At 41.8% G+C, this 26,563-nt stretch overlaps 2 protein-coding genes across 10 annotated transcripts; one reads left to right on the forward strand and one right to left on the reverse strand.

The window, feature by feature from the left end:
* Positions 1–5,191: 5,191 nt before the first annotated feature.
* Positions 5,192–7,917, reverse strand: SMIM8 (small integral membrane protein 8). Of its 5 annotated transcripts, none has more exons than XM_032681501.1 (4): positions 7,881–7,917; positions 7,265–7,306; positions 6,682–6,823; positions 5,192–5,794 (listed from the first exon to the last, which is right to left on the reverse strand). In XM_032681501.1, the coding sequence occupies exons 3-4, from the start codon at positions 6,799–6,801 to the stop codon at positions 5,636–5,638; spliced, it is 279 nt and encodes a 92-aa protein (XP_032537392.1). In that variant the 5' UTR covers positions 6,802–6,823; positions 7,265–7,306; positions 7,881–7,917; the 3' UTR covers positions 5,192–5,635. The 5 variants fall into 5 exon arrangements, with proteins under 5 accessions (XP_032537392.1, XP_032537391.1, XP_032537393.1 ...); XM_032681500.1 differs by having other exon boundaries at positions 6,682–6,824; positions 7,239–7,306; positions 7,881–7,899; XM_032681502.1 differs by lacking the exon at positions 7,881–7,917 and adding an exon at positions 7,766–7,850 and having other exon boundaries at positions 6,682–6,824; positions 7,239–7,306.
* Positions 7,918–7,956: 39 nt separating this feature from the next.
* Positions 7,957–26,329, forward strand: GJB7 (gap junction protein beta 7). 5 transcript variants are annotated; one of them, XM_032681495.1, is made up of 4 exons: positions 7,957–8,257; positions 11,389–11,605; positions 19,153–19,207; positions 24,209–26,329. In XM_032681495.1, the coding sequence occupies exons 2-4, from the start codon at positions 11,426–11,428 to the stop codon at positions 24,997–24,999; spliced, it is 1,026 nt and encodes a 341-aa protein (XP_032537386.1). In that variant the 5' UTR covers positions 7,957–8,257; positions 11,389–11,425; the 3' UTR covers positions 25,000–26,329. The 5 variants fall into 5 exon arrangements, with proteins under 5 accessions (XP_032537386.1, XP_032537387.1, XP_032537390.1 ...); XM_032681496.1 differs by having other exon boundaries at positions 7,957–8,106; positions 11,395–11,605; XM_032681498.1 differs by lacking the exons at positions 7,957–8,257; positions 11,389–11,605; positions 19,153–19,207 and adding exons at positions 19,217–19,587; positions 22,741–23,324 and having other exon boundaries at positions 24,211–26,329.
* The last annotated feature ends 234 nt before the right edge of the window (positions 26,330–26,563 follow it).

Raw genomic sequence — 26,563 nt, forward strand, 5'->3', positions numbered from 1 at the left:
GCATTTCTGGCAGATGGACATATTTAGTACTTTAAGGGGAATGTCACAGAAGGGCTTCAGTTCACTTCAGCTAAGTATCTCAGCATCAGATTCCTACTAATATAATGAAATTATAAGGTGAAATTTCAAGGTGAAGTTTAAGACTGAAAGTCCAGCCCACTGACTTTTAAATCCACACTGAAAATCAGAACTGGGTATAAATCAGGATTATAAACCTCATATTGAAGAGAGACTATCAGCAATGTGTCAAAGATGATCGACACCCTAGGTATAGAGTCAAAATAGCTCAGATGTTAGCCTCAGAGTTAAATTACTCTTTTCCAAAATCTAACACTTGCAGTACATGGCAGTTACGGTAAAAAAAAACCCCAAACCACACAAACCCCAGGAATCATTGTGGGATGCATAGGCAGCACAGGGAACATCTTTTGTGTCCAGCAGCAATTGTACCCAGAGCCCTGCAACTAATCTGGTATCAGCAATTTAAGTTCCCAAGAAGCTGTGAGAAAAGACAGAATGAAGTGGAATAGTCAGCAATATTCTATTTATAGTATGGATTAAGTTTTCAAATAAACAAGCTCAAAGTGCCTGTGTCTTTTGGAAAGTTTATTCGAGTAAGGAAGAATGTAATCTTATGAGAAAAATAATGGAAAAATATGGTGCTCAAACACTTTGATAGGTAGGATTTTTCTCTAGTCACTCAAGCTTTAGGAAAAGCATAACAGAGGACTGCAGCTGTATATTGGAAAAGTCCAAGTACACAAAAGAAATAATAAGAATGAGCCTGGATTTAGTTTACTAGCTGTTGTTTATCAAGCTCTTTACCTATCTCTTCGTTTGCTCACAGACCCAAAAGACAGTTCATTATTTGCTAGTCCCAGCAAACTGCAATGGAGGGGGCACAGGTTTTCTCACTTCCCAGGATGTTTCTATCATTGTTGTTGGCTCAGTCTTTCCTTCCGCTGACATGTCCCCAGGAAGAACCCTGCCTAGATATCCCCAAAACACCCATGTACTGTACTTAATAGCCAGTATTAATGCCAGTTGTTCCATCACCTGCATCTCCCACCAGTCACTTGATGCATTCTATTAGTCACTCATATTCCTTTTCTCTATCTGTATTTTTAACTAGCAGCAAATGTGACACTGCACTGTTGTTAATTAAGCCCCGCGAAGGAAATCACATCAGTAACTTATATCACAATGGCTGGTTTCTATCTGTGTGGGTACCACACACCCATGCACAGACAGTGTAATCGTTCTGTGGTCTGTTGCCTGTCAGGCACCGTGGTCCCTTAATTGCCTCACATGCACAGACAGCGTGTGCTCACACTCCAAATGCTACCAGCATCATTAGTTCCTTTCACACCATTTCTCCACGCATGGCATTCAGAGATTTCACAATCTGCATATCCTCCTTTTAAGACATCACAGAGCTCCTCTGCAGACCTTGGAGGGACTAACGAGCAAGATGTCTCTAGTTTATTAATTAGCTGCTTATCAGCCGTATTCCACAGCTCTCTACTAGTTCAGCTGCTCAGCTACAGTAATTAGACAACCCACTTTTCAGTCTTTTATAGCATTGCCTTAGAGAGAAAGTTTCACCGTTCTTGAGACTGTGGTACTTTCTGGCAATTATTAGACATCTCCTGAATGACTAATAGAGAAATCCTACTTTCTGTATTATTCACTGCAGCCTTACAGCTCCCCATTCTATGTTTTGTCTCATGCACTCTGCTGTCAATAAGTGCCATCACAGGCACTCGAGCATCCAGATGTTATCTGAAAGCTTCTTTATTTGCATTATTCAGATAAACAGTCAAAAAGCATGTATTCACACTCCCTCAGAATCAGAATGCAAGTAAAGTGGGTAGTGTTACTTCTTATGCTGTAATCTTTCTCAAACAGGAACAAAATCAAGCCAACAAACATATGCTGTCTGCTTCATGCAATGAAAGGCTTGCTTGTATGTCTGAACTCAGGATTTTTATTAGCTACCAATAGCTCATGCACTCATAGTACCTGACATGCAAAATTTTATAGAATATGAAACAGCCTTTTCTTTTTCAGTTTGCCAATCAGTCATAATTATAATCGTGCATTGCGTACAACCGGAGGGACTTACCCCTGCAGACAGCCATGGTCTGTATCAGTCACTGCCACTGTATCCCAGATAAAAAGTGGGCTAATCCTGTAAGACAGGGTGACTTGTTTTTCTTCATGCCATCAGTAAGGCATTGCAGAAGTATATGACGATTATATTATATTCTCCATAGTAGAGAAAAACAAAACAAATCTACTTATCTATTACTGTAAGAGAACTTCAACTTTGTTTGTTCAAGGAGACTTGAAGTACTTCATCATGATGTTGCTTTTCTGACACGCAACTTGCAGAATCGCCCCTTGTGTTGCCTTATGCACAGACATACAGATGAAAACAGCATGTTCTGTGCAGTTTATGCATTTGATTAGACAATTGTGAACATGAAGTTTGGATTTTTTTTTTATGTGAATGTAAGGGGGAAAATGAACAGGGAACATCAGCTCTCCACAGAGCTTCCATAATTCAGTGAAGTAAGCTTTACAGACATGTCAGTCAGGAATAGTGCCAAAGTTTGCCACATATCTGTTCAAAGTATTCTATATGAATTAAACTGTTCCACAAGAAACCACTGACTTCACTTGTCTTCACTTCTTAGTTTGGTAGAGTGATGGACACTCGTGAGATTATTCTGCTTTTTTTGTTTGTTTGTTAGTTTTCTGGGGTTGTTTTTGAGCATAAGAAAGAGATGGCTGCACAGATTACTTCACTTAAAATTTCCCTTAAACAAGATACCTATGGAGAGTTTCTTTCACCATATTATACTTTCTATCACCTACAGTAAGGACCAGCTCCTTTACATTCTTCAGCTCACACTTCAGATCCTACACAGTGTTTTCAGATTAACAGGTAACAAATGAAATAGACACAAAACTTCAGTGAATACTACCTGAATGCTGTGAGAAGTCTTACTACACAGTGAAGACAAATCAGACATTTAGGCAGGCTGAAATCTCAGACCCAATCAATGTACTGAGACTGGCCTAAAGCCATGCAGGCTTCAAGCATGTGTGAATAGATAAACTTGAGTCCTCCCACAGGCAAATTATTTTGCATGCCTGGTGGCACATACTTTTTGCCCAAAAGCTGCCTCTCAAGCCCCGTGAGTTTTCAGATCATGTAACCACTCACAGGTACTCTACATACTCATTCACACTCTTACATAGAGTAGCAACTCTGTAAATCTCAGAACCCAAGCTGTAGGTGCTCAAAGCTTGTGTCTCTTACACCACACCTGAGGTGTGGAGCCAAAGGTCCCCACGGTCCAAGTGCTGATGCTCAACTAAGTGAAAGATTTTCTGATCGGATTTTCTGATTTTTTCCTTCTCAAGAAGGACTTGGTGAGAAGCTCCTTAAGCGCTACATGTTCCAACCTCTGCCCTAGCAGAGGTTGTTTTGTTTTGTGAAACAAAAATTAAGGTAAAGTGACAAATAACAGCAGCTGCCTACAAGAGTCCTAAGTAAAATCAGTAGCAGTGGTGGAACAGCCACATCAGCACTGCTGCAAAAAGCCAGTCCTGAGGCTATCAGCTGAAAGCAGATGTCTTTGAACTATCCTACACTTAAAAACCCCTCTTCAATCACTCATTCAGTGATGTGTTGGCTTAGATAGATGATGAGTAAATTTTCTGCTACCACCTAAGCTAGTTGTCAGTGAGCACTGTTAACATACCTCTTAAAATGAACCGCAAGAAACAACCCCCAACAAATATAAAACATCTTGCAATTACTTCAGTTATATCTGCTTCTTCTTATGTTTCAGCTGTAGAATTCCGTACCTGCTCCCCAGCCCTTAGTCCCTGGAGTCAATACTATCAGGACAAATGGTTCATGTTCAAATCCTCAGCACTTAGGGTCTGGGAAGATATATAATAGGCTTATAGCAAGTAATTGAATGGTTAAACACAAGGAACTAAGCTTCTGCCAGCTACTGTCAGCAGATGCTATGACAGCAAGAGACAGAGCTCCCTCGGAAAACTTCTCCATAAAATGGAATGAACTCTGTCAAAAGCTTTAGATCACTGTAAACCTCCTTGCTTTTCCTCTTGAGATGCGACACATATTGCTCTGACCACATGCAGTATCAGCAGACAGCTATTTAGAAACTTATATGAAATAAAATTTCAAAGCAAAACATTCCAGCAATCCTCTGTGTGCCTTTCACCAGCCGGTGGGAGGCTGCAAGACTAAGGCTGACAGGTGTCAGACGTACTGTGTAATGCCTGGCTGAGGAGTGCTCATATGCTCTAGCAGTAAAAAGCCTCATGAAGCAGTGCAGGAAGGCTCAGATCCAGAAGGCAGTTGCCTTCCTTTTCTTTGCCTGTCTTTTCTCAGTGTAGTGGGTTGACCCTGGTTGGGTGCCAGGTACCTAAGGCCACTCTCTCAGTCCCCTCTGCAACTGGATAGAGGAGAAAAAAAAAAAAAAACAACAGTGAAGGATTCATGAGTTAAGAGCTGGGAGAGGTCACCATCACGGGCAAAACCATCTAGGAAATTTCAGGCACCCAGAAGCAGCTGGGGAACCTCATGAGGGAAAGCCTCAGTGCTGGAATAGAAAGACACTGCCTGTACAGTTTACCCAAAGGCTCACAAGGGACGACCACACGTGCTTGGGAAATGCCACCATGCCCACCTGCCTTCCAGCCACACTCTCAGCAGCACCTGTGGATTTTAGACTTTCCATTTCTTATTTTGAGTTCAGTAACGTACAAGAAATTAATGTTATATAATCTGCTTTGCAATAGAGAGAAATTTAATTTTTGAATGGAGCTTAAATAAAACTAGTCCTGCTGACTAGTCAAGAACATTGCACAAGCTCTGGCCAACCTGGAGTTAAACCTATCAACTGGCAGGATGATGCCAGCATGTTCACTGATCTGTTGTATGATGCCAAACAGGGAAGGTAACAGCTGAGTTGCTCTTGTCTTTCTTTGGTAGAAATATTTCACTTTTTCTCCTCTATCTGGCTGCTGATTTACCTTTTTTCATTTGTAAGGAAGAGTATATTAGCATCCAATTATGGACTATTTTGGCCAGAATTTTACAGATTCCTTTATTAAATCTCTCACCAATTGCTTTATCAGATCTTTCTTGCCTTAAAATTATTTTATTTGCACCACTGTTATCATCTTTCAACTGATCAAGAGATCAAATTTTTAATTTCGCAGACAATACATTATGCCTCGTGTTTTAAAAATAAAAGACAAACACCTGATTTCACTTAATCAAAGCAAAGAGAGAAGTAAGCTTAACTACCATGTTGATTTCTAAGGCATTCACCAGTCCTGACTGCAGGTCTGAGGTAATTTCACGTCTTCTGACACGCTGTGGAGATTGCAGACAGCAATTCTTAAAATCACTTTTATGTTTGCATGTATCTTTATTGCAATTTATTTGTACAGGGCCAGCATTTTATAAAGGAACTTGAATTGGATTAGATAGCAAGAGACATTTACCCATTATGCAATGGAAAGAGAAAAAAACACAGCCTTGAAAAGTTCTGTGACTCATATGCTGATTTCCTTTCTTACATTCTCAGTCCCACTTGGAAGTTTTCCTTCTCATATACCTGGCCCCCTCACTGTCGATTGCTTCATAGAGGTCTTTTTTATTCTCTGCTGTTGCATGCAAATAACCAAGGTAGGCCACACAGAGGCTAATTGTTATCAGTCCAAATGCCATCACAGGTTTGTTCTGACAAGAAATAAAAAGATAGGACATGTTTTTAGTGAAAACTTTTTTCATTCAACTCAAACATTACATTCTTCTATTTTAGTTTAGAAAGTGAACAGTAAACTATTGTGACATCTGCAAAAATCATCACTGCCCTCTTGCAGATTGAATTTTTTGATAGCAAAAAGAATTTCCTCTCAAAAAGAAGATCCTTTCTGGAGAACACCACATTGCCCAGTGCTCTGTATTTTGCTGGGCAGAAATGCTGCTTGAGCATGAATGAATAAGCCAAAACCAATTACTAAAGGTCACTACTACAAGCTTCTAACAGAATTCACCTGGATATACTACTGGGACAATGCCCTCTGCTCCTACCAAGCAACCTCGATTATAGGTTTTGTATTATTATCACAAAATTTACTTCTATTATATGCATAAAATGTCATTCATTGCTGGGTTCTGCAAGTGCAAATAAAACCTCAAGTTCATTAACTTAATTATAAAAGAAAAAGAAAAATCCAAAATCCCAAAAAGCTACCAAAAATCCCCTCATTTCATATCAAAGAAGTTTGCATTTTATGATTTGTTCCCTTTTAAATATTAAAAACAACTCCTATTACTTAACCTGTCAAATTACATGGGTAACATGTCTGTAAACAGACTTTCTGAAAGAAGCTTGACTAGGTACAAAAGAACCAGACAACACAACAGTGAAATAAGAGCTGCAATAAACAATGTAACGTTCTGGGCTCTTAACAATCAGAGTGGAAAAAAATAAAAATATTTTTAGTTACATTTCTGAGTGGTTTACATGACAAGAGATTGTTATATAACACACAGAGGATTGTGATCATTATTTTAAAGCAACTGTGTCTCTTCAAGCATATTTAGTTTCTTGAGCATCTTACAGGTTTAATGAAAAGCTCTGGGTTCACAGCTCGGAAGAGCATAGTTGTCTGGACACTCCTCAGTCCTGGTTTTCTCTCTCCAGGTGTTTCATTTTCATTGGAAGGTTTGGTGGAAGACATGTTACTTAATATTGAATACTTCCTAGAAGCAGAATGAAAAACAGGTGTCATTTTTGTAAAAAACATAAAAGAATAGGAGTTCACACTCAATTTGTCTTCTTTAAGCATGAATTTTAGTTTGTGTATATATTAATGACTGCCTTTGGTGTCATCTAACATTCCCAGTTTAAGCACACCAATTTTCAATCCTGTTAATTTTGTGCACCCTAAAATTAACTTTGGAGATGCACATTTTCATACAGCAAATCTGAATCTTCTGATAATGGGCTGGGGGTTTTTCACTTGCCTTTGGCTAATGCTTTAGCTACCTGTGGCCTGAGCGGCATCAGTCTTCAGACCACTGGCTAAAAAAAGACAGTGCCAGGAAACATTGCTTTGGGTTTTTTTAACCTTTATATGTGTCAGGACAGCCCACACCCTGCTGTAGTACACCCATACAGCAGCCCCAGGACTCAGGTCTCCCTTTTGCACACATTGGGCAGGTCCAAGACGCCTTGGGTTCAAACTGAAAGAGGGGAAATCTAGGCGAGTTAGAATACAGAAGAATTAGAGCATGGAAGAAACTCTTTACTGTGAGGGTGGTGAGGCACTAGAACAGGTTGCCCAGAGAAGTTATGGATACCCCATCCCTTCAAGGCCAGGTGGGATGGGGCAACCTTGTCTAGTGAAAAGTGTCTCTGCCCATGTCAGGGAGGTTGGAACTAAATGATTTTATGGTCCCTTCCAACTCAAACTATTCTGTGATTCTATGATTCTATGCCACCTGAGCAAAGGTGGCAAAACGCCCTTGGCTAACGCTGCTGACTGAGGGGCAGAGGCGACACGGTGCTGGGGACCTCCCTGGGAAGGGCAGGGGAAGGGCAGACGCCTCTCCGCGAGAGGCGAGGGGGCTCCTGGCGTCGCCACCGGGACGAAGGGGGCAGTTTGGCAGGGGAAAAGCCCAGCAGGGACTCCCAGGACATACAGGACTCCCGGGACACGCGAGACTCCCGCCGTCCCCGCCGCCTCAGGGAGCAATGGAAGGAGGGGAGCGGGAGGGGGGGGGAAGTAATGCCGCGCGCGCCCGCGCCGCTACTCACCGCGCGCCGCCAACGGCTCCTCCCCTCGGGGCGGGGCGGGCAGGGCTGCGCCTGCGCATTGGCGCCCCCTCCCGGGCGGAGGACAGTGGCGCAGCGAGAGGGGCGGGACAGGGGCCGGGCCCCGCCCGTCCTTTCAGCCGTCCGGCGGCGGGAGGGGACCGGGGAGCGTGTGCCTATCGGGCGGGGCTGTGGGCTTGCCTCCTCTATGAATCATAGACTCATAAAGGTTGGAGGAGACCTACAAGATCATCCAGTTCAACCGTCTACCCAGCACTACCACTGTAACCCCTAAACCACTAAACCATATCACCCAGCGCCAAATCCAGGCGCCCCTTGAACACTTCCAGGGATGGTGATTCCACCACCTACCTCCTTGGGTAACCTATTCCAACGCCTGACCACCCTAACAGGGAAAAGTTTTTTTTTCTAATGTCTGATCTAAGTCCTCCGTGTCTCAGCTAAAGGCCATTTCCTCGTCCTCTCACTGCAGGCATGGTAAAAGAGACAATGAGGCTCCCCTTGAGCCTCCTCTGGGCTAAACACTCCCAGCTCCCTCAGCTGTTCCTCATACGACATGTTGCCCTTCCCAGAGATGCTCCAGCACCTCAATGTCCTTTTTAAAGTGAGGGGCCCAAAACTGAATGCAGTGTTGGATAATAATAAGTGGGAGGTGGTGGAAGGAGCTGTCTCTGTGGGCAGAGGAGCCCTTCACTCCTCAGTGCCTGGGCACGGTCACACCAATCCCGAGAGCTGCCCGGGATTCATCCAGCAGTGCAAATGCTGGCAGTCAGGCTGTCAGCAATTATGTTTTAAATGTGGGAAATGGAAAAGGAGGGGTAGTAAGTTTTGCCCGTCTGTTGATCTCAAGTACCAGGATGGGGAAAGGGTGTTTCGTGTAAAGACGGGTCTCTGGAAGTGCAGTTGGTTGAGCAGAAAAATACATTGGATTTTAAACATTTGATTTCTGTTGTGTAGATCCAAACCCAAGACTTTGGGCATCTGAAAACTCCTGGTTATGTAAATACTGCTTTGTGGTGGTGTTTTGTTTCCTTTCATTTGTAAACAGTAAAATTAAGAAAATTGTCTGGAGTCCAGAGGAAACGAAGCCCACCCGATCACCTCTGACTGCTCATGCCACGCTTTCCACTTCCACTGACTTCAATGCCATCGGGCAGTTTCAGCCCCATTAGAAAGTAGAGGAGAAATTTGAAATTTTTGGAAAAACAATGCATGGAGGGTAGGGAGGGACACAGATCAGTGTTCCCCTAGGTAACCAGCTGGCAGAACCAAGATATGATGGATAATATTACAGACTTCTAGCTACAGCCAGCTGGAGGATTAGCACATACGTAATTCTGGGCTCACCAACCCCAGTTCACACTTCTCCATACCTGGAGGGTGTGTGAGAGGACTTTGGTGGAGCATATTGCAACCATGGGGACGGAAGAGAACAAACATAAGTCTTGGCAGATAGCTGGCTGAACACGAGCCAGCAGTGTGCCCAGGTAGCCAAGAAGGCCAATGGCATCCTGGCTTGTATCAGAAATAATGTGACCAGCAGGACTAGAGCAGTGATTATCCTCTTGTACTCAGCACTGGTAAGGCCACATCTTGAGTGCTGTGTCCAGTTCTGGGCCCCTCTGCTGGTTCAGTGGAGGGCAATGAAGATGATGAAAGGTCTGGAGCACAAACCCTATGAGGAGTGGCTGAGGGAGCTGGGGTCTTCCAGCCTGGAGAAAAGGAGACCTGGGGGATGTTATTGCTCTCAACAACTCCTGAAAGGAGGCTGTAGCCAGGTGGGGGTCAGCCTCTTTGCCTAAGTAACAAGTGACAGGACAAGAGGAAATGGTCTCAAGTTGCATCAGTGGAGGTTTAGATTGGATATTAGGAAAAATTTCTTCTTGGAAAGGGTAGTCATGTGTTGGAACAGGCTGCCCAACAAGGGCTCAAAAGGCATGTGGGTGTGGTGCTTGTGGATATGGTTTAGTGGTGAACATGGTGGTGCTAGGTGTATGGTTGCACTTGATAATCTCAGAGGTCATTTCCAACCTTAATGATTCTGTGAAATGTAGAGGTATCCAGATACTCAGAACCACTTGCTCCATGATTTGTTTTTTTTCAGTAATCAACCTACCTTTTTTTTTTTTAAAAAGATGGCAGATTAATAGTATATTGCAGGTTACCTTGTCACTTCTAAATCCAGATGGAGTATCTAAAGAATTTTTTTTGGTTTTGTGACTAAATATAAGACGAGAAAATTAGTAGGGAAATAAGTTTTGGTGTCAAGAGAGGATTGAGTGGTATGTCTGGGGTTTGTGTCAACATTTAATTCACAACATACCATCTGCTAATTTGGTAGCTATTGTTTTGGCAGCATATGCCACACAGCTGATTTTGTTTGGAAACTATTGAGTAGGAAATCCAAGTGAAGCTTGCTGCTCTTGTTTGTTTTCATTTTTGTCTAATTGAAAGAAGTCAATAGGAGTTTTTTGCAGGAGCCTTCATTTTTGGGAAGGTAGCTTGATTTTCTTGAGGGGAAGGGGGATTTTTTAGAGTACTGTAAGAGATTATCTGCATACAGCTCCCAAGCAATTTTCCTCCCCACATTTTATATGGGAAGGCAAAACATTTATATCACCACACTGAGAAAGCACACTTGCTTATCGGCACATGCACCCCTTCCCAGCAGTTACACCATCCATGCAGATAAAAGTTCTGATCCAAAGTCAGTCAGGGTCATGATAGTATTTTCCAGGTTGTGGTAGGGTGAGTTTATGTCAGAATACATTTGCCATATAATGGTGGCAAGATCTGTTAGATTGGTGCTAGTTGTTGGGCACTTCCCATCTTTCTTATGGAGGACAGGTAAGTCCCAGACATCCTTGACAGGGAAGGATTCGACTCTGTAAAAAGAACATCATTGGCCAGAGAGAAAATATTCTCCATATGAAGAGCTGTGAGATAAGGCTTTTTGCATAGAAAGAGAAGCAAAGAGGGACATAGAACTGAGTTTGGGTTTTGATGTGAATGTTGGTACTTGGCCTGTGTACTAAGCATGTTCCAGCTAGCCAGGTTAACCATACAGTGATGAAAAGCTTGGATTGCTTACTGTTTCTAGTTTTGCTTTATGACTGTGGGAAAGTGTTGTATTTTATCTTTAATGTGAATATTATGTTCCTATCATCTGAACCCAAATGTTCAATCCATCAAGGCTTATAAAGTTTTTTGGCATCTTTTTATAGAAGAGACTCTATAAAGAGTAGAATAGTCAATATCTGTGGAATTTCTGAGTCACCCATCATCTAATATCTGAGTATCTCTTCTGAAAAATAACCACACAAAAAACCCTTCCTTTTCCAAACTGAAGTCTGTTATTGAGATTTATTTTCCTTTCAAATAAATTCCTTTGGGATTTTGCATTCAAAGGATTCTGCTGTATGCCATATTCATTCAGAACGTAATAGCAGTTTCTGCTTTTCTTGAGACTCACATCCCCTTATCGTTTGAGCTGCAGAAGAGCCTCTGTAGGGAACAGAGCAAACCCGATGCTGTGCCCCGCAGACATCGTTAGCATGCGACAGCCAGCCTATTGCAGTCCGGGGAGCAGCAGCAGTGCCTCCACGTCTTTGCTGATTGACCTCACAGCTCCTTCTTATTTCAAGTACCGCACAGGAACAGAGCTTCATATTGTCTTCGGCATAAAGATAGGGTGCCTCAAGCTACTGATAAGATTATCCCTACTTTAGAAACAGTTACAGAGCTGCTGTGGGAAGAAAAAATTCTTTTTGCATCAACAGTGGGACTTCACTGGTATGACTTGTGCTGAGAGGGGCAACTTTCATCACATGTTTGTTAGGGTTTTCATGCGTGAGTGTAAACTGTGTGTCTGCATTCCTGTTTTGCCTGATTTTTAAAATGTTTTATACACTGTCAGTTTCACAATATTTTAATTAGAGTTGATAACTGGGACTTTTTTTTTTTGTCCTGAACAAATCTAGGGGAGAAGGGAAAGCAAAAATTAGGAATGAGAAGTACTCCCCCTTGCTCACAGCTAATGATGAGGGAACTCATTGTTGCACTGAGGCATGTGCAACAGTATTGCCATATTAAGGACATAACTGCAGAAGAAGAAACAAACAGACCAGCTAGACAGGGGTGGCATTGAGAGCGTTCTGTGTGGTTCTTGCTCCGCTCATGTCATTCTCAAGAGTCCTTATGCTGCTTTTCAGCAGCTCTTGCTCATTTCTGTCATTCCCATTGAAAAAAAGCAGTTTTCAGACAGCAGCAAGCAGTGGTTGGGACCCCTACCACTGACAATCCAAAACAGTTTTAAGGCAATTTACATTTTAAAAATGAAAATCTCTTAGAGTGAATCTTCTGTGTTTCATAACATTTTGTGTATGTCTTCTATAATACTTGATAGCCAGCTGTGTCTCTGAGAGACAAACAAGCCTTCCAGCAAAGATTAAAGCAATCATTATTCTTCAAACGCTGATTAACCTTATAAATTTTTTTCAACAGAATTCAGTATGGAAGGAAAAAGACACTTTCTTTGGTTCTACTTTCATTAATGAGTGAGCAAAGTGTTTCTAACTGGGAACAGAATAATACCAAAACTGAAAGCATCCCCTCTGGAAAAAAAAAGCTAGTTTCTACTACAGAGGAAGAACAGAGAAACATGTGGAGCACTGAATTTTCTCATTACAACAATATGAAGCCAGATACCTTAGAGTGGGTTTAAAGACAAACTTGAGCTAAGACTGCATCTCCAAAAAGGAGGGGCAAGGGGAGACCTGTTTGTGCTTGTAGTTGCTCTGGTCTTCCTTGCGTGCAGTCTCAGAATTGGTCAGCCTTGGAGTAGCCTAATTTTTTGCTCAACTCCCTAGTCCAGCTGAAAACTAATATTGCCAGAAAACAAACAAACAAACAGTTTATTTTTCAGTTGGATGAATGAGATGATCTGATGTAAGCAGGCCAATGCAGTTGGGAAGGCAGTTGGGAGTGGGGCATCCTCCACAGACGAGGACTGACCTCTGCCTTCAACACTTGGGCTCCCAATAAGTTTAAGCTGTGCTAAGTTAAAATCCTTCTAGTGCTCTCTCTCATCTAGGCACTCTTCAGATCTCAGACAGGGAACACAGCTCCTAAGAAGACTACAGAGGGCAGAAATTTCACAGGTTCAACAGAGTGAACTCCATAGTAAGGAACTCTGTCACGCAGTAACCTGGAGCTCTCAGATTTTCTGCACCTTACAGTTGCTTTTTAATATATAAATACCACCACATAGAATCATAGAATCATTAAGGTTGGAAGAGACCTCCAAATCATTGAGTCCAGCCTTTGACCGAACACCACCATGCCAACTACGCCATAGCACTAAGTGCCATGTCCAGTCGTTTCTTGAACATTTCCAGGGATGGTGATTCTACCGCTGCCCTGTGCAGCCCATTCCGATGCTTAACCATGCTTTCAGTGACAAAATTTCTAGTCTCCAACCTGAACCTCCTCTGGTACAGCTTAAGGCCATTCCCTCTTGTCCTGAGAAGAGGCTGACCCCCCCCTGGCTAAAACCTCCTTTCAGATTATTCTAGAGATTGAAAATGTCTCCCCTGAGCCTCCTTTCCTCCAGGCTAAACACCCGCAGCTCCCTCATCTGCTCCTCATAGGACTTATCCTCTGGACCCTTCTCTGGATGCACTCCAGCACCCCAATGTTTTGCTTGTAGTGAGATGTCCAGAACTGGACACAGGACTTGAGGTGTGGTCTCACCAGGGCCGAGTACAGGGGGACAATCACTGCCCTAGTCCTGCTGGCTACAGTATTTCTGATACAAGCCAGGATGCCGCTGGCCTTTTTGGCCACTGGGGCACATTGCTCGCTAATGTTCAGCTGGTGTTGACCAGCACCCCCAGGTCCTTTTCCACCAGGCAGGTTTACAGCCTCTGTGCCCCCAACCTGTAGTGCTGAAGGGGTTGTTGGGACCCAAGTGCAGGACCCAGCACTTGGCCTTATTGAATCTCACACAATTGGCCTTGGCCCATCAATCCAGCCTGTCCAGATCCCTCTGCAGAGCCTTCTTGCCCTCCAACAGACCAACGCTCCCACCCAACTTAGTGTCATCTACAAACTCACAGAGGGTTCACTCTATCCTCTCGCTCAAGTAGTTAATAAAGATATTAAAGAGTACTGGCCCCAACACTGATCCCTGGGGGGCACTACAGGTCACTGGCTGCCAACCGGACACAGCACCATTCACCACCACCCTTTGGCCCCAGCCATCTAGCAAGTTTTTTCACCTAGCAAAGAGTGAACCTGTCCAAGTCATGGGCTGCCAGCTTTTCCAGGAGAATGCCATGGGAGATGGTGTCAAAGGCTTTGCTGTAAGTCCAGGTAGTCTACATCCACAGCCATCCACTCACCCACTGGGTGTGTTGCCTGGTCATAAAAGGAGATCAGGTTAGTCAGGCAGGACTTGCCTTTCACAAAACCATGCTAGCTGGGCTTGATCCCCTGGTTGTGCTGCATGATGGCTCTCAAGGTGATCTGTTCCTTGACCTTGCCCAGCACTAGAGATAAGGTTGATTGACCTGTAGTTCCCTGGATCCTCCTTCTTGTAGATGGGTGTCACATTGGTTAACCTCCAATTAACTGGGACCTCTCCAGTTAGCCAGAATTGATGATAAATGATGGAAAGGGGCTTGGAGAGCTCTTCCACCAGCTCCCTCAGTACCCTCAGATGAATTCCATCTGGTCCTACAGACTAAATGGGTCTAAATGGCTCAGCAGTCCACCAACTACTTCCTGCTGGATTGCAGGGGCCTGTTCTGCTCCCTGTCCCTGTCTACCATTTCAGGGGGCTGTTTGCCCTGAGGATAACTGGTCTTTCTATTGAAGACTGAGGCAAAGAAGGCATCAAGTACCTCAACCTTTTTCTCATCCTTGGTTACAATGTTCCCCTCTGCATCCAATAAAGGATGGAGATTTTCCTTGGCCCTCTTTACAATGTTAATGTATTTATAAAAGCACTTTTAATTATCTTTCACAGCAGTAGCCAGATTGAGTTCTAGCTGAGCTTTTGCCTTTCTGATTTTCTCTGTACATGACCTAACAAGATGCTTGTACTCTTCCTGAGTTTCCTGCCCCTTTTTCCAAAGGTCATAAACTCTCTATTTTTCCCTGAATTCTGGTGAAAGCTCCCTATTCATCCAGGTCAGTCTTCTTCCCCACTGGCTCATCCTTTGGCACACAGGGACAGCCTACTCCTTTACCTTTAAGATTTCCTTCTTGAAGTATGTCCAGCCTTCCTGGACCCCTTTGTTTTTAGGGGCTGTTTTCCAAGGGACTCTCTGAAACAGTGTCCTGAACAGACCAAAGTTCACCCTCTGGAAGTCCAAGGTAGAAGTTTTGCTGACCACTTCCTTATTTCATCACAAATTGAAAACTATATTTTCATGGTTGCTATGCCCAAGGTGGCCTCTGACCACCATATCTCCCACCAGAGCTTCTCTGTTTGTAAACAGAAGGTCAAGCAGGGCCCCACCACTGATAGGCTCACTTATGAGCTGTGTCAGCAAGTTATTTTTCACACACTCCAGGAACATCCTAGACTGCCTCCTCTCTGCTGTCATGAGCTTCCAGCAGACATCCAGCAAGTTAAAGTCTCCCAGAAGAAAAAGGGCTAGTGATCATGAGATGTCAGCCAGCCACTTATAAAATAGTTCATCTGCCTCTTCATCCTGGTTGGGTGGTCTATAACAGACTCCCGCCAGGGTATGTGCCTTGTTAGCCTTCCCCCTGATCCTTACCCATAGGCACCCAACCTAATCACCTGTCATTGAGCTCTATACAGTTGAAACACTTCCTAATGTACAGAGCCACCCCACCACCTCTCCTTCCTCTCCTATCCCTTTTGAAGAGCTTGTAGTCATTCATTGCAACACTCCAGTCATGGGACTTATTCCACCATATTTCCACGATGGTGACTATGTTATAGCTTTCCTGTCACTCAATGGCCTCTGGCTCCTCTTAATTCAATACAATAGAGTGGCACTGTCTAATGTTTATATACTAGGTACGATGGAGGTACAACTGTGAGTGTCATAAAGATGCTTAAACAGCTTTGACATTAAAGTGATAGGATTGTAACTACTCAGTTCAATAGGCTCTTGGGGCTTTTTTTCTTTTCCATCTCTGTAGGACAATTACAATTGCTCAGATGTCTTTAATGCCATAAAAAAGTTTGGATTTAAAGTTAAATTTTGGTTTTCTCAGTACTACAGGTGATCACAATATTCCTACAGTACTACAGGTAATCCCAGTATTCCTACAGTGATTTTAGCCTTTGAATTACTTATGTGAATGCGATCTTGTTCAGCCATCCATGGCTTTTGTCAGGCATTCAGCAGCAGTACTGGGAGGAAGGTGCTCACCTGGCAGGTAGCTCCCCCCAGCAGGCAGCTGGAAGGCTTTGTTTGACTTGCAGTCCAGCTCCAAGATATGGTACCTTCAGTCACACTCCAGAGGCATCAGCTTCTCTGGGGTACCAAGGTCCTGATTCAGGCACCCGTTAGGCTATGTGGCACCTTCCTCTCTGCAAAACTACAGAACATTCACATATAATTCCTGGATAACAGTCACAGTGAGTTTAACCTAAATAAACTATACTATGAATAAATTATACTGTGAAGAATTCATGTAAGAGGCAAGGAATTCAGTCTTTCTCCTTATTTTGTAATGTTACTCAGCAGTATAGCCACATCCCAGGTAAAAATGGCCACCAAAGCATTGATATTCAGTAAGATGCATAAGGCAGAACATAAATATTTATTCCTTAGCTTAGTTATTAAAAATAAAGCTATAGGCTTTCTGCTGAGGAGTGGTTCATCTGCCTAGTCCAATGTGGGAATCAATTAACAGGTACAGTAACCAAAATATATTTTAATAACAAAATTCAGACTTCACTTGCTTAGGAAAACCACCGTAATTTAAAATTCTAAGAGAAAGGCCTTTCTGAGCACTGTGCAGTGTATTGTTAGGAGTGATGTGTGCCTAAAAGAATATTTGTGTTTTATGGACAGTTAACTTGCCCAAGACAACACAAAATACAACTCTGATGTAAAATGTCAGAGAGCAAACAGGGTGGGAGTTAAGGCTCACAACACGCGTGTCTTCAGGCTGTGCCGTTGCTACTGTGAAAGAACAAAGTGTGCAGTGTTTGAACTGATGCCAATGAGTGCTCAAAAGATGCAGATAAATCCTGTGACTTCAAATAAATGCCACAGTTTCCTCATATCTTTCTGATGATACAAGACGCTTTATGGTTCTGTTTTGAACAGTATGCCAGGAGAGATGATCAGGTTTCACTCATTTAGTTTATATTACCTAGGAGATAAGCAGTTTCCATCTTCAAGGCTTAAAGAGTAACTCCCTTTGTCGGAAATCTATTGTTAATTGTTAATTCCACTAGAAAGCTGGGGTCCAGCTGTAATCATTCACTGAGGTGCAGGTGAGTTAGAGTTTCTTGTTATAAAATGTAGTTTCACTGAAGGAGAAGTTGTTTTTCAGATGTCAAATAGGCTTGATAATAGCCTCAATCGAGTGTACCATCAGTCAGCATAAACCGAGGATATAATCCTCTTTTTGCTGCACTACCGCAGTACTTTATAACTATAGAGTTAAAAATTTTAATGGGGCCATTGATGATTGCTTGTTCATGTGGAAATCTTTTGACTTTTTCAATTATTTTTTTATTTTATCAGTTGACTAAAGCATTAAAACAGTAACAGTAGCCTGCATGGAACAGTAATACTTACTAATGTTGAAGATCATTTGCTACAGAAGGAGTCTTTTTGTTTACATCAGGAGAGCATGGGAGAGATGGGTTATTCATTTGGCATGAAAGTGAGGAGAAATGCAGTTGTAGTTGTGTAGGTGAAATATGTACATCATGACTTAAAAAAATTAAGTCATTTTGCTGAACTTAATTTTTTTAAATTACAGAGTTTACTAAGTAACAAAGAAAACAGTGAACTGTGTCTGCCCTCTCTCAAAACCCATTCATTGCTGCAGAGAAGAGACCACAGCAATTAGCAGCTGGCAAAACATCACACTCAGCAGCTGCTGGTTTTTTAAGTAGTGGTTGTGGTTTCCCTAAATACAAAACAAGACAGGATTTTGTCACCACTTGCTATAATAATAATGCCAAGCATGTTTTATGTTGTGAAGCCACTGAAAATGTAGTTTAGAAGTTGTATTTTCAGAGAAGTGAATGTTTGGCAGCTAAGATCCTGAAGCCCAGAAAGGAAGATTTGTCCCAAATCACTGCAGAAGCCCATGCAAAAGTCGGGTGTAAATGCCAAACCAACCAGCTTCGGTATGGTGTTAAATGACCAGCTGAGCCCTTTTCCATCTAGTCTTTTCTTTTCCTTTCTGTAGTTGTTTGGCAAATAAATACCTAGGCTAATGTTTTTACACACCACATGTATATTTTAAGCACTATTTAATTGTTTGTGGAATTCTACTTTTGATATCAGAGTAACCAGTGTTTTATCTCCCAATGTACGAAAGGGCTTATTTCTTGCTGCAAGGAGGTAAAAGTTAATAATAGGCATAGAACAGTGAGTGGTTAGAATCAGTAAGATAAGGGGAAAGCAAGGGACTGGGCTGTGAGAGATCATCGTTCTTTTCATAGATCTGCTTCTGATGTGCTGAGTGACGCTGGATAAACCTCTCTGGTGGACATCTCCACCTCAACAGCAAGTGTTGTCTTTGTCTAGATTGCCAATGTTTTGAGGATAAGACTCCCTTTCTTATTATATCTTAATGAAGGGTTTATATCAATGAAGTTCATTCTAAAGTCTCTATAGATTACTTTTTTGTCTGTCCATGAGACAAGAGCAAGCTATTGTCAATATATTTACCTCTGCCATTTGGGGACCTCCACCTTCCACTGGAAGCATCTGAAGGATGAAATAGGTGGAAAACCTTTGGCTCACATCAGCCTGAGAACCACAGACTCTGCTGCACTACCAACCACTAGCAACTGTCGTGGCAGAAGTGAACAACTTAGCCAGCACACGGCCAGGAGAGCTCCGTTTGCTCATGGGTTGTCACACCTTACCTGGCTTGGTTTTGAAGAGCCTTAAAAGGCAATGAGTATCAATACTATATTAAGGTTACAGCTTTACTTATTCTATGATAAGAGATGAGTTGTCTGAAGAAGTCAAAGTTAATTTTTGTGACCTCTGTTTTCTCTTGTTTACTCTCTTATAAGGATCTGGAGATCACCTTGGAGTTCTCATCATTGAACAGGAAACAAAGGTGTTGCAAGTGTCTTGTAGTAATAGTTCTTCAACTCCTATTGCAGATGTGCAACAGTTTGAACAGCTGGTGCATGTGCAGCTTGGTAGTGTGACTTTGAATTGAATTATACTGTTCCTTGGTGTTCCCAGGAGGTTTCCTCATCCCTCCTCTTCTCTAGCACTGGAGCACTGAAATAGATAGACCATGATGGGGACTGGTGAACTGTCAGGAATAGTTTCTGCACTACTAAGCTGTTTTAAAGCCAGAGAAAAAGCAAATCAGTGTTTTTCAGCCTGTGGACTTCACACCTCTGGCAGTCAGTAAGGAAGCAGTAGGCAGTCCATGAAACAAAGATTCAGCAACCATAAAATGGATGCACACTTCCTTATATCAACAAACAGAGAAGGTAAGGGGAAAATGCAGTTACTAAATGAACATCTGAAGTTAGGCTTCATTATTTGTTTGGTTGCTTATGGAAACCATTGTGCCAATGCTTCTTTTTTCTTTTCCTTGCTGTTTGTGAAAAAAATAAAAGTGCTGTGATGCTGTTTTGATTAAAGTGTAAAAAAAAAAATTGAGAGGATGAACTCTCAAAACTGTTACCAGCTCTGATATTTTGTGATTCTATACCCTCCTCTGTGATTTCTAATTCTGCTCTCTGCTTTATCATTTTTGCCACTATTTACGGTTCTCTTTCTTCCTGTAATATATATAAAAAAAGGGTAAGTTGTAGGTGCAGCAAAATATTCCCCAGGAATGTTTAGTTTAGAAAAAGGAGTTTTTCCATCTCTCAACCTGTGAGGATAATTCAGTTTGCATGTGCAGAATTGATAGATCCACTGTTCACAGGATTGTGTTCTTTCTCTTATTTCTTGCCATTCCACTTCCATTTCCCATAACACTGTGCCTTCTTCCTGTAATTTTTCAGCTCTCCAAGCTCCAAATTGTCTGCCCTCTTTGTGCCTCTAACACTTTGGATGCTTTCCCCACTTCTTTTTAGTTATTCAGTTTGTTCTTGCATTTTCTTACTGTCCCTCTCCTCTCCCCCAATTTTCCTCCACACAAAGATACCTTTTCTGCTTTTAAAGTAATTAAATTAGCAGAGCTGATTGAAATCTAGGTGAAGCAATTCTCTGAGCCCTGTGCTTTTCAACAGATGCATTACTCAATGTACATTAGTCAATTTTCTGTAGACCTCAGTGAATGACAGAAATGAATATTTGATGAATATATTCAACAACAATAGCATTATTCAAACACTTTACTCAATGAAGTACATTCAGCACATTCAGAAGTTAATGGTGCATTCAGGTTACTCTGTTTGCTCAGCAGAGCATGTGCCTAGCCCCAAGGGGGGAAACCAAGGGGTGGGGAGGCTCTTCTGGTCATTTGTGTCTCTAGTGAGCAGGAAAAAATGTGTGTGTATGTTGGTGGTGGTTGGTTTAAGTCACATCTAGGGAGTAAATTATGTATGTGAGGAGGAAGAGAGATGACCTGCTCTATTTACTGACTGGCAGAACTTGTTCTCATGCTTATCACTTGTACTTCAGTCAGAAATGAGTAAAACAAATCAATGTATCTCAGATCTTCAGCTTTTGTCCCAATTGGAGTGTGCATGTGTATATGTGCATCAAGCCGGGGGTTGAAGTAAATCTAACCTCACTTCTTGCTCCATTCAACGTTTTCTTGAGCACTTGGTGGGTCCTTCCAACTCAGAATATTCTGTGATTCTGTGAAATAATCTATCTTCTACTGATTAAGACTCTTTAGTGCCTCCTTTGTAATTTCCCGTAGAGGCCAAGTCTTTTTTGTGGTCTTAATGTCCACAGTGCCAAATAGATGCTGCTTTGACCCTTTTGTAGCTTTTTTAAACCTTTGAGTATTTTCATTGTCAGCCTCAGCACTGGACATTACCTTGATGTAAATTGATGTCATCTACATTTTCCACAATCTACTCAATTTGTTTAGCCAGCTTCCCTTCTTGCCTCCCTTTGATTCATTCTGCACAAAATGAACCTCCTCTGAATGCTGAGGCTGAAATCTCTCCTTGGCTACAAAGATTTGAATCACATTTTTTCTTCTCTTGTCCTCAGGTTAGTCAGAATATAATTTTGCCAAAGTGTCACACCCTGACACCACTCAGCATCTGCTTTGATGTATATTGCCCCTTCTAGAAGTGTTACAAAACCTCTTACCACTGTCATATTTTTCCTACTGCTCAGCTGTGTGCTTATTAGAAGATTTCTCTTTTATTGTTGTCTGAATCCTCACCTTGCTCTTAATTTCATACAGCCTACATAATGTCTTTGTCTTCTCTAGCCTCAGCTAACTTAACTTCTCATCAGTCTGTGCCTGTGCTGTTCCATGAAGTCAATTTTCTCTTGTTTATCAGTTGAGTAACTCCTTATCTTTGAGGTCCATTTTAGTTTTTCCATTCCATATGTTCTTTGCAAGGCTTCAGTGAATTAATTGCATTTTCAAAGCATACAAAAGCATCAGTTAACATCCACATCTATAGCAAGAGTGGTGCATAAAGCAAACAAATCTTTTAAAGGCACATTTGCAGCTCCTTTGAAGAGAGAAGCTGTGCTGGTTATAACCCAAACAATACCATGAAATAGGCTCTGTGGCCCTTTAGGCTTGAAGCTGAAGGTTGTCCTTTACAGCCATTTCTCAATATCATGTGAAGGCTGCCAAGCGGAAAAAAATATAACCAAAGTTCTGCAGGCTTCTGGCTGTAGAAGCACTGCTGGCCACAAGACCTGGCCCGCAGTCCTTTAATAGATTTCAGTTTCTCCTCAACAGAGCACATAGACCAGGAACCATCTTCAGATCTGTAAAATCCTCAAGGTAAATTTCTCAGACTATATTTAGGTATCTTCATGGCCTGATTTCCACCAGTGTTGGCTGCCACTGATTTTTGTGCCTTGCTGGTGACCCAGCGTATCTTTTATTTCTGTTCAGCTGAAGGCTCAGAACTGGTATAATTCCAGGCATGGATTAATAGGTGACATTAGGCTTTCTACATTAGAAAGGGATGGTGTGGTTATTGTGGCCATTAGCAAAAGCCCCTTTCAGCCATACTCATTTTACATGGCATAACAAGATTCAGTCTTCCCTTCAACAGTGCTTGTGTGCATCTTAAAAATCTTAGGAAGGGCCTCTCTAGCTTTTCTGTCAAATCTTCTTCAGAGGACAGCTCATCCACAAGATGCACACACATGTGCTCACATTCATACTTGCTCCTGTGAACGCTTTGTTTCCTTGCCTGTGCTTTATCACAGTGGTATCATTATGCTTTGCTGTTCAGCTCCTTTGAGACTGTTGCAGTGATTGCATGTTACTTACCTAGGAAGCATCAAAGCCCTGGTGCTGCTGTCTTCAAGAACTTGGTTTAATCTTCTGCTTGAGCTCTGTTTGCAGATGTGGAGGACAGAAATAGCTCTTTAAAGAGGTATTTCACGAAGTCACTATCCTACAAACATGTTTAAAAGCATAGGAGCATATGTCTGAAAAGATATAAGCTAATTGATATTTTCCTGTTATTTTTTATCTGCAGCATAAAGAAGTAGCTTGGTAACCATTCTTCCCAGTATAAATCAGCAATATATTAATTTCTGCAGCTGTCCCTCAGCTCCTCGAGTAAGCCATGAGCTCTAATGGTAGCACTACAGGAACACCCAAATAACCTTGCTCCCCAGCAGAAGTCTGGCCATAGGCAGAAGTCATGATGGGCTGCAGAATCAAGAGAGAGCAAAAGAAGTACTGAGCTTTATAGAATCACAGAATCATTTAGGTTGGAAAAGACCTCCAAGATCATCAAGTCCAACCTTTGGTTGATCACAACCTCGTCAACTAGACTGTGGCGCTAAGAACCATGTCCAGTCATTTCTTGAACACCTCCAGGGATGGTGACCCCACCACTTCCCTGGGCAGCCTGTTCCAATGCCTGACAACATTTCCTGTGAAGCTTTGTGATGCTGTGGCCTCATTGCTACTTGTACTCAAACTTGCCAGTGGATGAACTTGCTCATACATCAGGAGTAACTGCAGCTACAGCAACGGGATTTGTATGTGCCACTGCAACCACAGAGGGGTACATTTCCTCTCCTGCTAGGCAGAGCTTGCAGGAACAGTAGATGGGTAAGGACATTAAAAGAACACAAAGATCTGGAAACTTCTGATTTCCCTTTACTTTTTGCTCTTTCAAAACAAGGGAGCTTGATATCCTCAAAGACCCACTCAGACCTGGAGATAGGGCCAGGTGGAAAAGTGACTGTATATTCTTGGGGGTTATCTCAGGTCTTTTGACTTTGACAAGAGTCTCACTGCCACTGGCTCCCTTAACCAGCTCTTCCAAAATAAATGTTACAGATTTAGGACACGGGAAAACTTGTGCAGATAAGAAACTGTAACACACACATATGCACGTATTTTTGGAGCGATAAGATATACACATGATATACACGTAATAAGAAATACAACAAATAAAATCCAATGAAGCAGGACAGGATTTAAAATGTTGCACAAGCTTACCCAGAAGTTAGACCTCAGACAAAAAGAAGTCAATTTGCACTTGTGCAGTCAAGTTATTATGGGACACGTGGCTCCTATACATAAATTTGAAAGCAAAATCTTATTTGCCTAGGCTTAGTATTTGCATAACTGACAGGTCTAAGTTAAATGTACTTCAGTGGTAGAGCACCAGCCTGAACTTGCCAGAGAAAGCTCTACCTGTCAGAAGACCCTTGGGGAGAACATGCACATTTCTCACAGAGGACAGTTTAACAGAATGATTAAGCTTCAGCCTAATTGACAAAATGTATTTAAACAGCACATAAATTTTATGTAATAGCCTCAGAATGTACAAATTATCAGAAATAAGATCAGCTTGTTGTTGTTTTCCTTTTTAAATGCCTAATAATTTTAAATTATTTCAGCTATTGGTTATATTTCACGTTGAATGAATGTCTCATTTTTCTTCACCCAAGAGGAAGCATCTCTCTGACCTTGTGTTTCTTTGATACAGCATTTCCTTCTTTCCTTGAAGAGAAAAATGAGCTGGGGATTCCAACGTGATCTGCTGAGTGGAGTGAATAAATACTCAACAGGAGTTGGAAGAATTTGGGTAACTGTTGTGATCATGTTCCGCTTACTGGTTTATGTTGCAGCCGCAGAAAACATCTGGAAATATGAACATGATGAATTTGAATGCAATATCAAACAGCCTGGTTGTGAAAATGTCTGCTTTGACCATTTTTTCCCTGTCTCCCACATCAGACTTTGGGCTTTGCAATTAATCGTGGTCTCCACCCCTTCACTCTTGGTTGTTTTTCATGTTGCTTACAGAGAGAACAGAGAGAAACACCACAACCAGAAGCTTTACAGAAACCCAGGAGAGATAGATGGTGGATTGCTGTGCACTTACCTAATCAGCCTCATTTTAAAAATAGGATTTGAAATAGTTTTCCTTGTTCTGTTTTATAAATTGTACAGTGGATTCAAAATACCACATCTTGTGAAATGTGACATAAGACCATGTCCCAGTAGCGTAGACTGCTATATTTCCAAATCCACAGAGATGATGATTTTCCTCTCTTTTCTGGTGGCAACTTCATGCCTGTGCATCATACTAAATCTAAGTGAATTGACTTATCTAATTTTCAAATACTCCCCAAAATGTTATCTGAAGAGATACATGAAGAAACAGCAATGCTCCAAAAGCAGTTGTCGCAAATTAGAAATCATTGGTTACAACAGAGCAGCACCTGCAGGACGATTCCCTGATAGCTCCTCATCTTTGCCTCTGAATATATGAGATGAACATGAAAAATGTTCCCCGTTGACTTGAAAGAAGGCTGGAGACCACCCTCCCATTACACAAGCTGCTTTTGACAAATTGCTTTTCCAATGAGTGCTTTACGGAACTGAAAGGATAGTTACAGAGGAAATACTGTTTCTCTAGTATTTCCCCATTAATCTAGCTGATAAATTCAGTTACATTATATACGTCATACATAAAATCATCGAGATCTGTTCATGTTGAAACAAGAAGTGCAGAAGTCTGAGAATCCCATGAAGTTTTAATATAAACATAGATGCTTATGATAAATCATGTGAAACAATTGCTCACAGTTGTGTATTGAATATTGCACAGAATTGCTTTGGTACAAGCAAAAAGAGGCTTTTTATATGCAGAGGTGGAAGAACCTGGGATTGATTAAGAAACTAAACAATAAGGGGATGTACAGCATTTGTCAGGTGGGTGGATCTGATGACTGTTGCAACAGCAATAGGAAAGTGCTGGTGTTTGAAGTGAACTATGTAGTCACACCCCCATTCCACCGGACTAGAAAACATATCAAAACCAGAAAAAACCAAGAAGAGGTAGATGCATCTGTTTTAGCCCATGGTGATAAAGACAGACTTGCTTATTTATCTGTTTATGGAGCACCTCCTTCTGAAAGCATCTGAGCCCTTTACAATTTTAAGGGTATTAATCATCAGAACACATCCTCTAAGAAAAGGCACTTGCTCAAACTTGTGCAAGCAGCACTAAGCAGCTCCCAAGTCATTAGACTTGCCTTCTGCTTTGTGGTTGTGGCATTTAAGAGAAAGGATGATTCCCAGTTCCACAAGAGTGAGCAGAGAAATGCAGACCACGCAATATGGCAGAACAGTAGCCAGTAGTCCCTAGTATTAAGTAGCCTGGAATCTGGTCCCTTAAGTAAGGCTGAAAATACTGCTGCTCTTTCCTTCAGTAGATTTCTCTGCTGTAAAAATATGAAAAACGAAGTAAAAAAGAATCATCTATTCCCTCCCCCCCAAGTTTCAGAGTATCTCTTAAATACCACACACTACTGCTCTGTGTTATGTGTATCATTTGGGAAAACAGGAAAGGGATAGAAATTAGCTAAGACATGTCTTCTGTTGAACCTAGACTTTTAAGACAACAAAAACTAGTGCCTAAAAAATCTTATTTAGGGTGGTGTGCTCTTTCTGTTGCTGAAATGAAAGACCCTTGAACAGATATCAGTACTGAGCCTGATCAAAATGCACCCTTTAGCATTACATTTATGAGTAGTGGGGTAGCAGTTACCGATTAACTTTAAGAACTAGTGAATAAACTATGTGCTTTTTGACTGTGATTTTCAAGGTGTGTTGGTTTTTTTCCTAAAATAAACCTACTTTTATAAGGTTTTGCTGCTGAACTGACCAGTGACAGCAATCCCTCAGATACCACCTTGCCAGCCTGTGGCCAGTTAAAGTTTTACATCTCGAGTGATTCTGAATCAGTACCTACATCAAGACAAGGTGCTTTACGCAATTCAGGATGTTTCCTGTTAAATTTCTACATACACAGAATGTGACTCATGACAGAA

Source organism: Chiroxiphia lanceolata, chromosome 3 (assembly GCF_009829145.1).
Source record: "Chiroxiphia lanceolata isolate bChiLan1 chromosome 3, bChiLan1.pri, whole genome shotgun sequence".
NCBI lineage: Eukaryota > Metazoa > Chordata > Aves > Passeriformes > Pipridae > Chiroxiphia > Chiroxiphia lanceolata.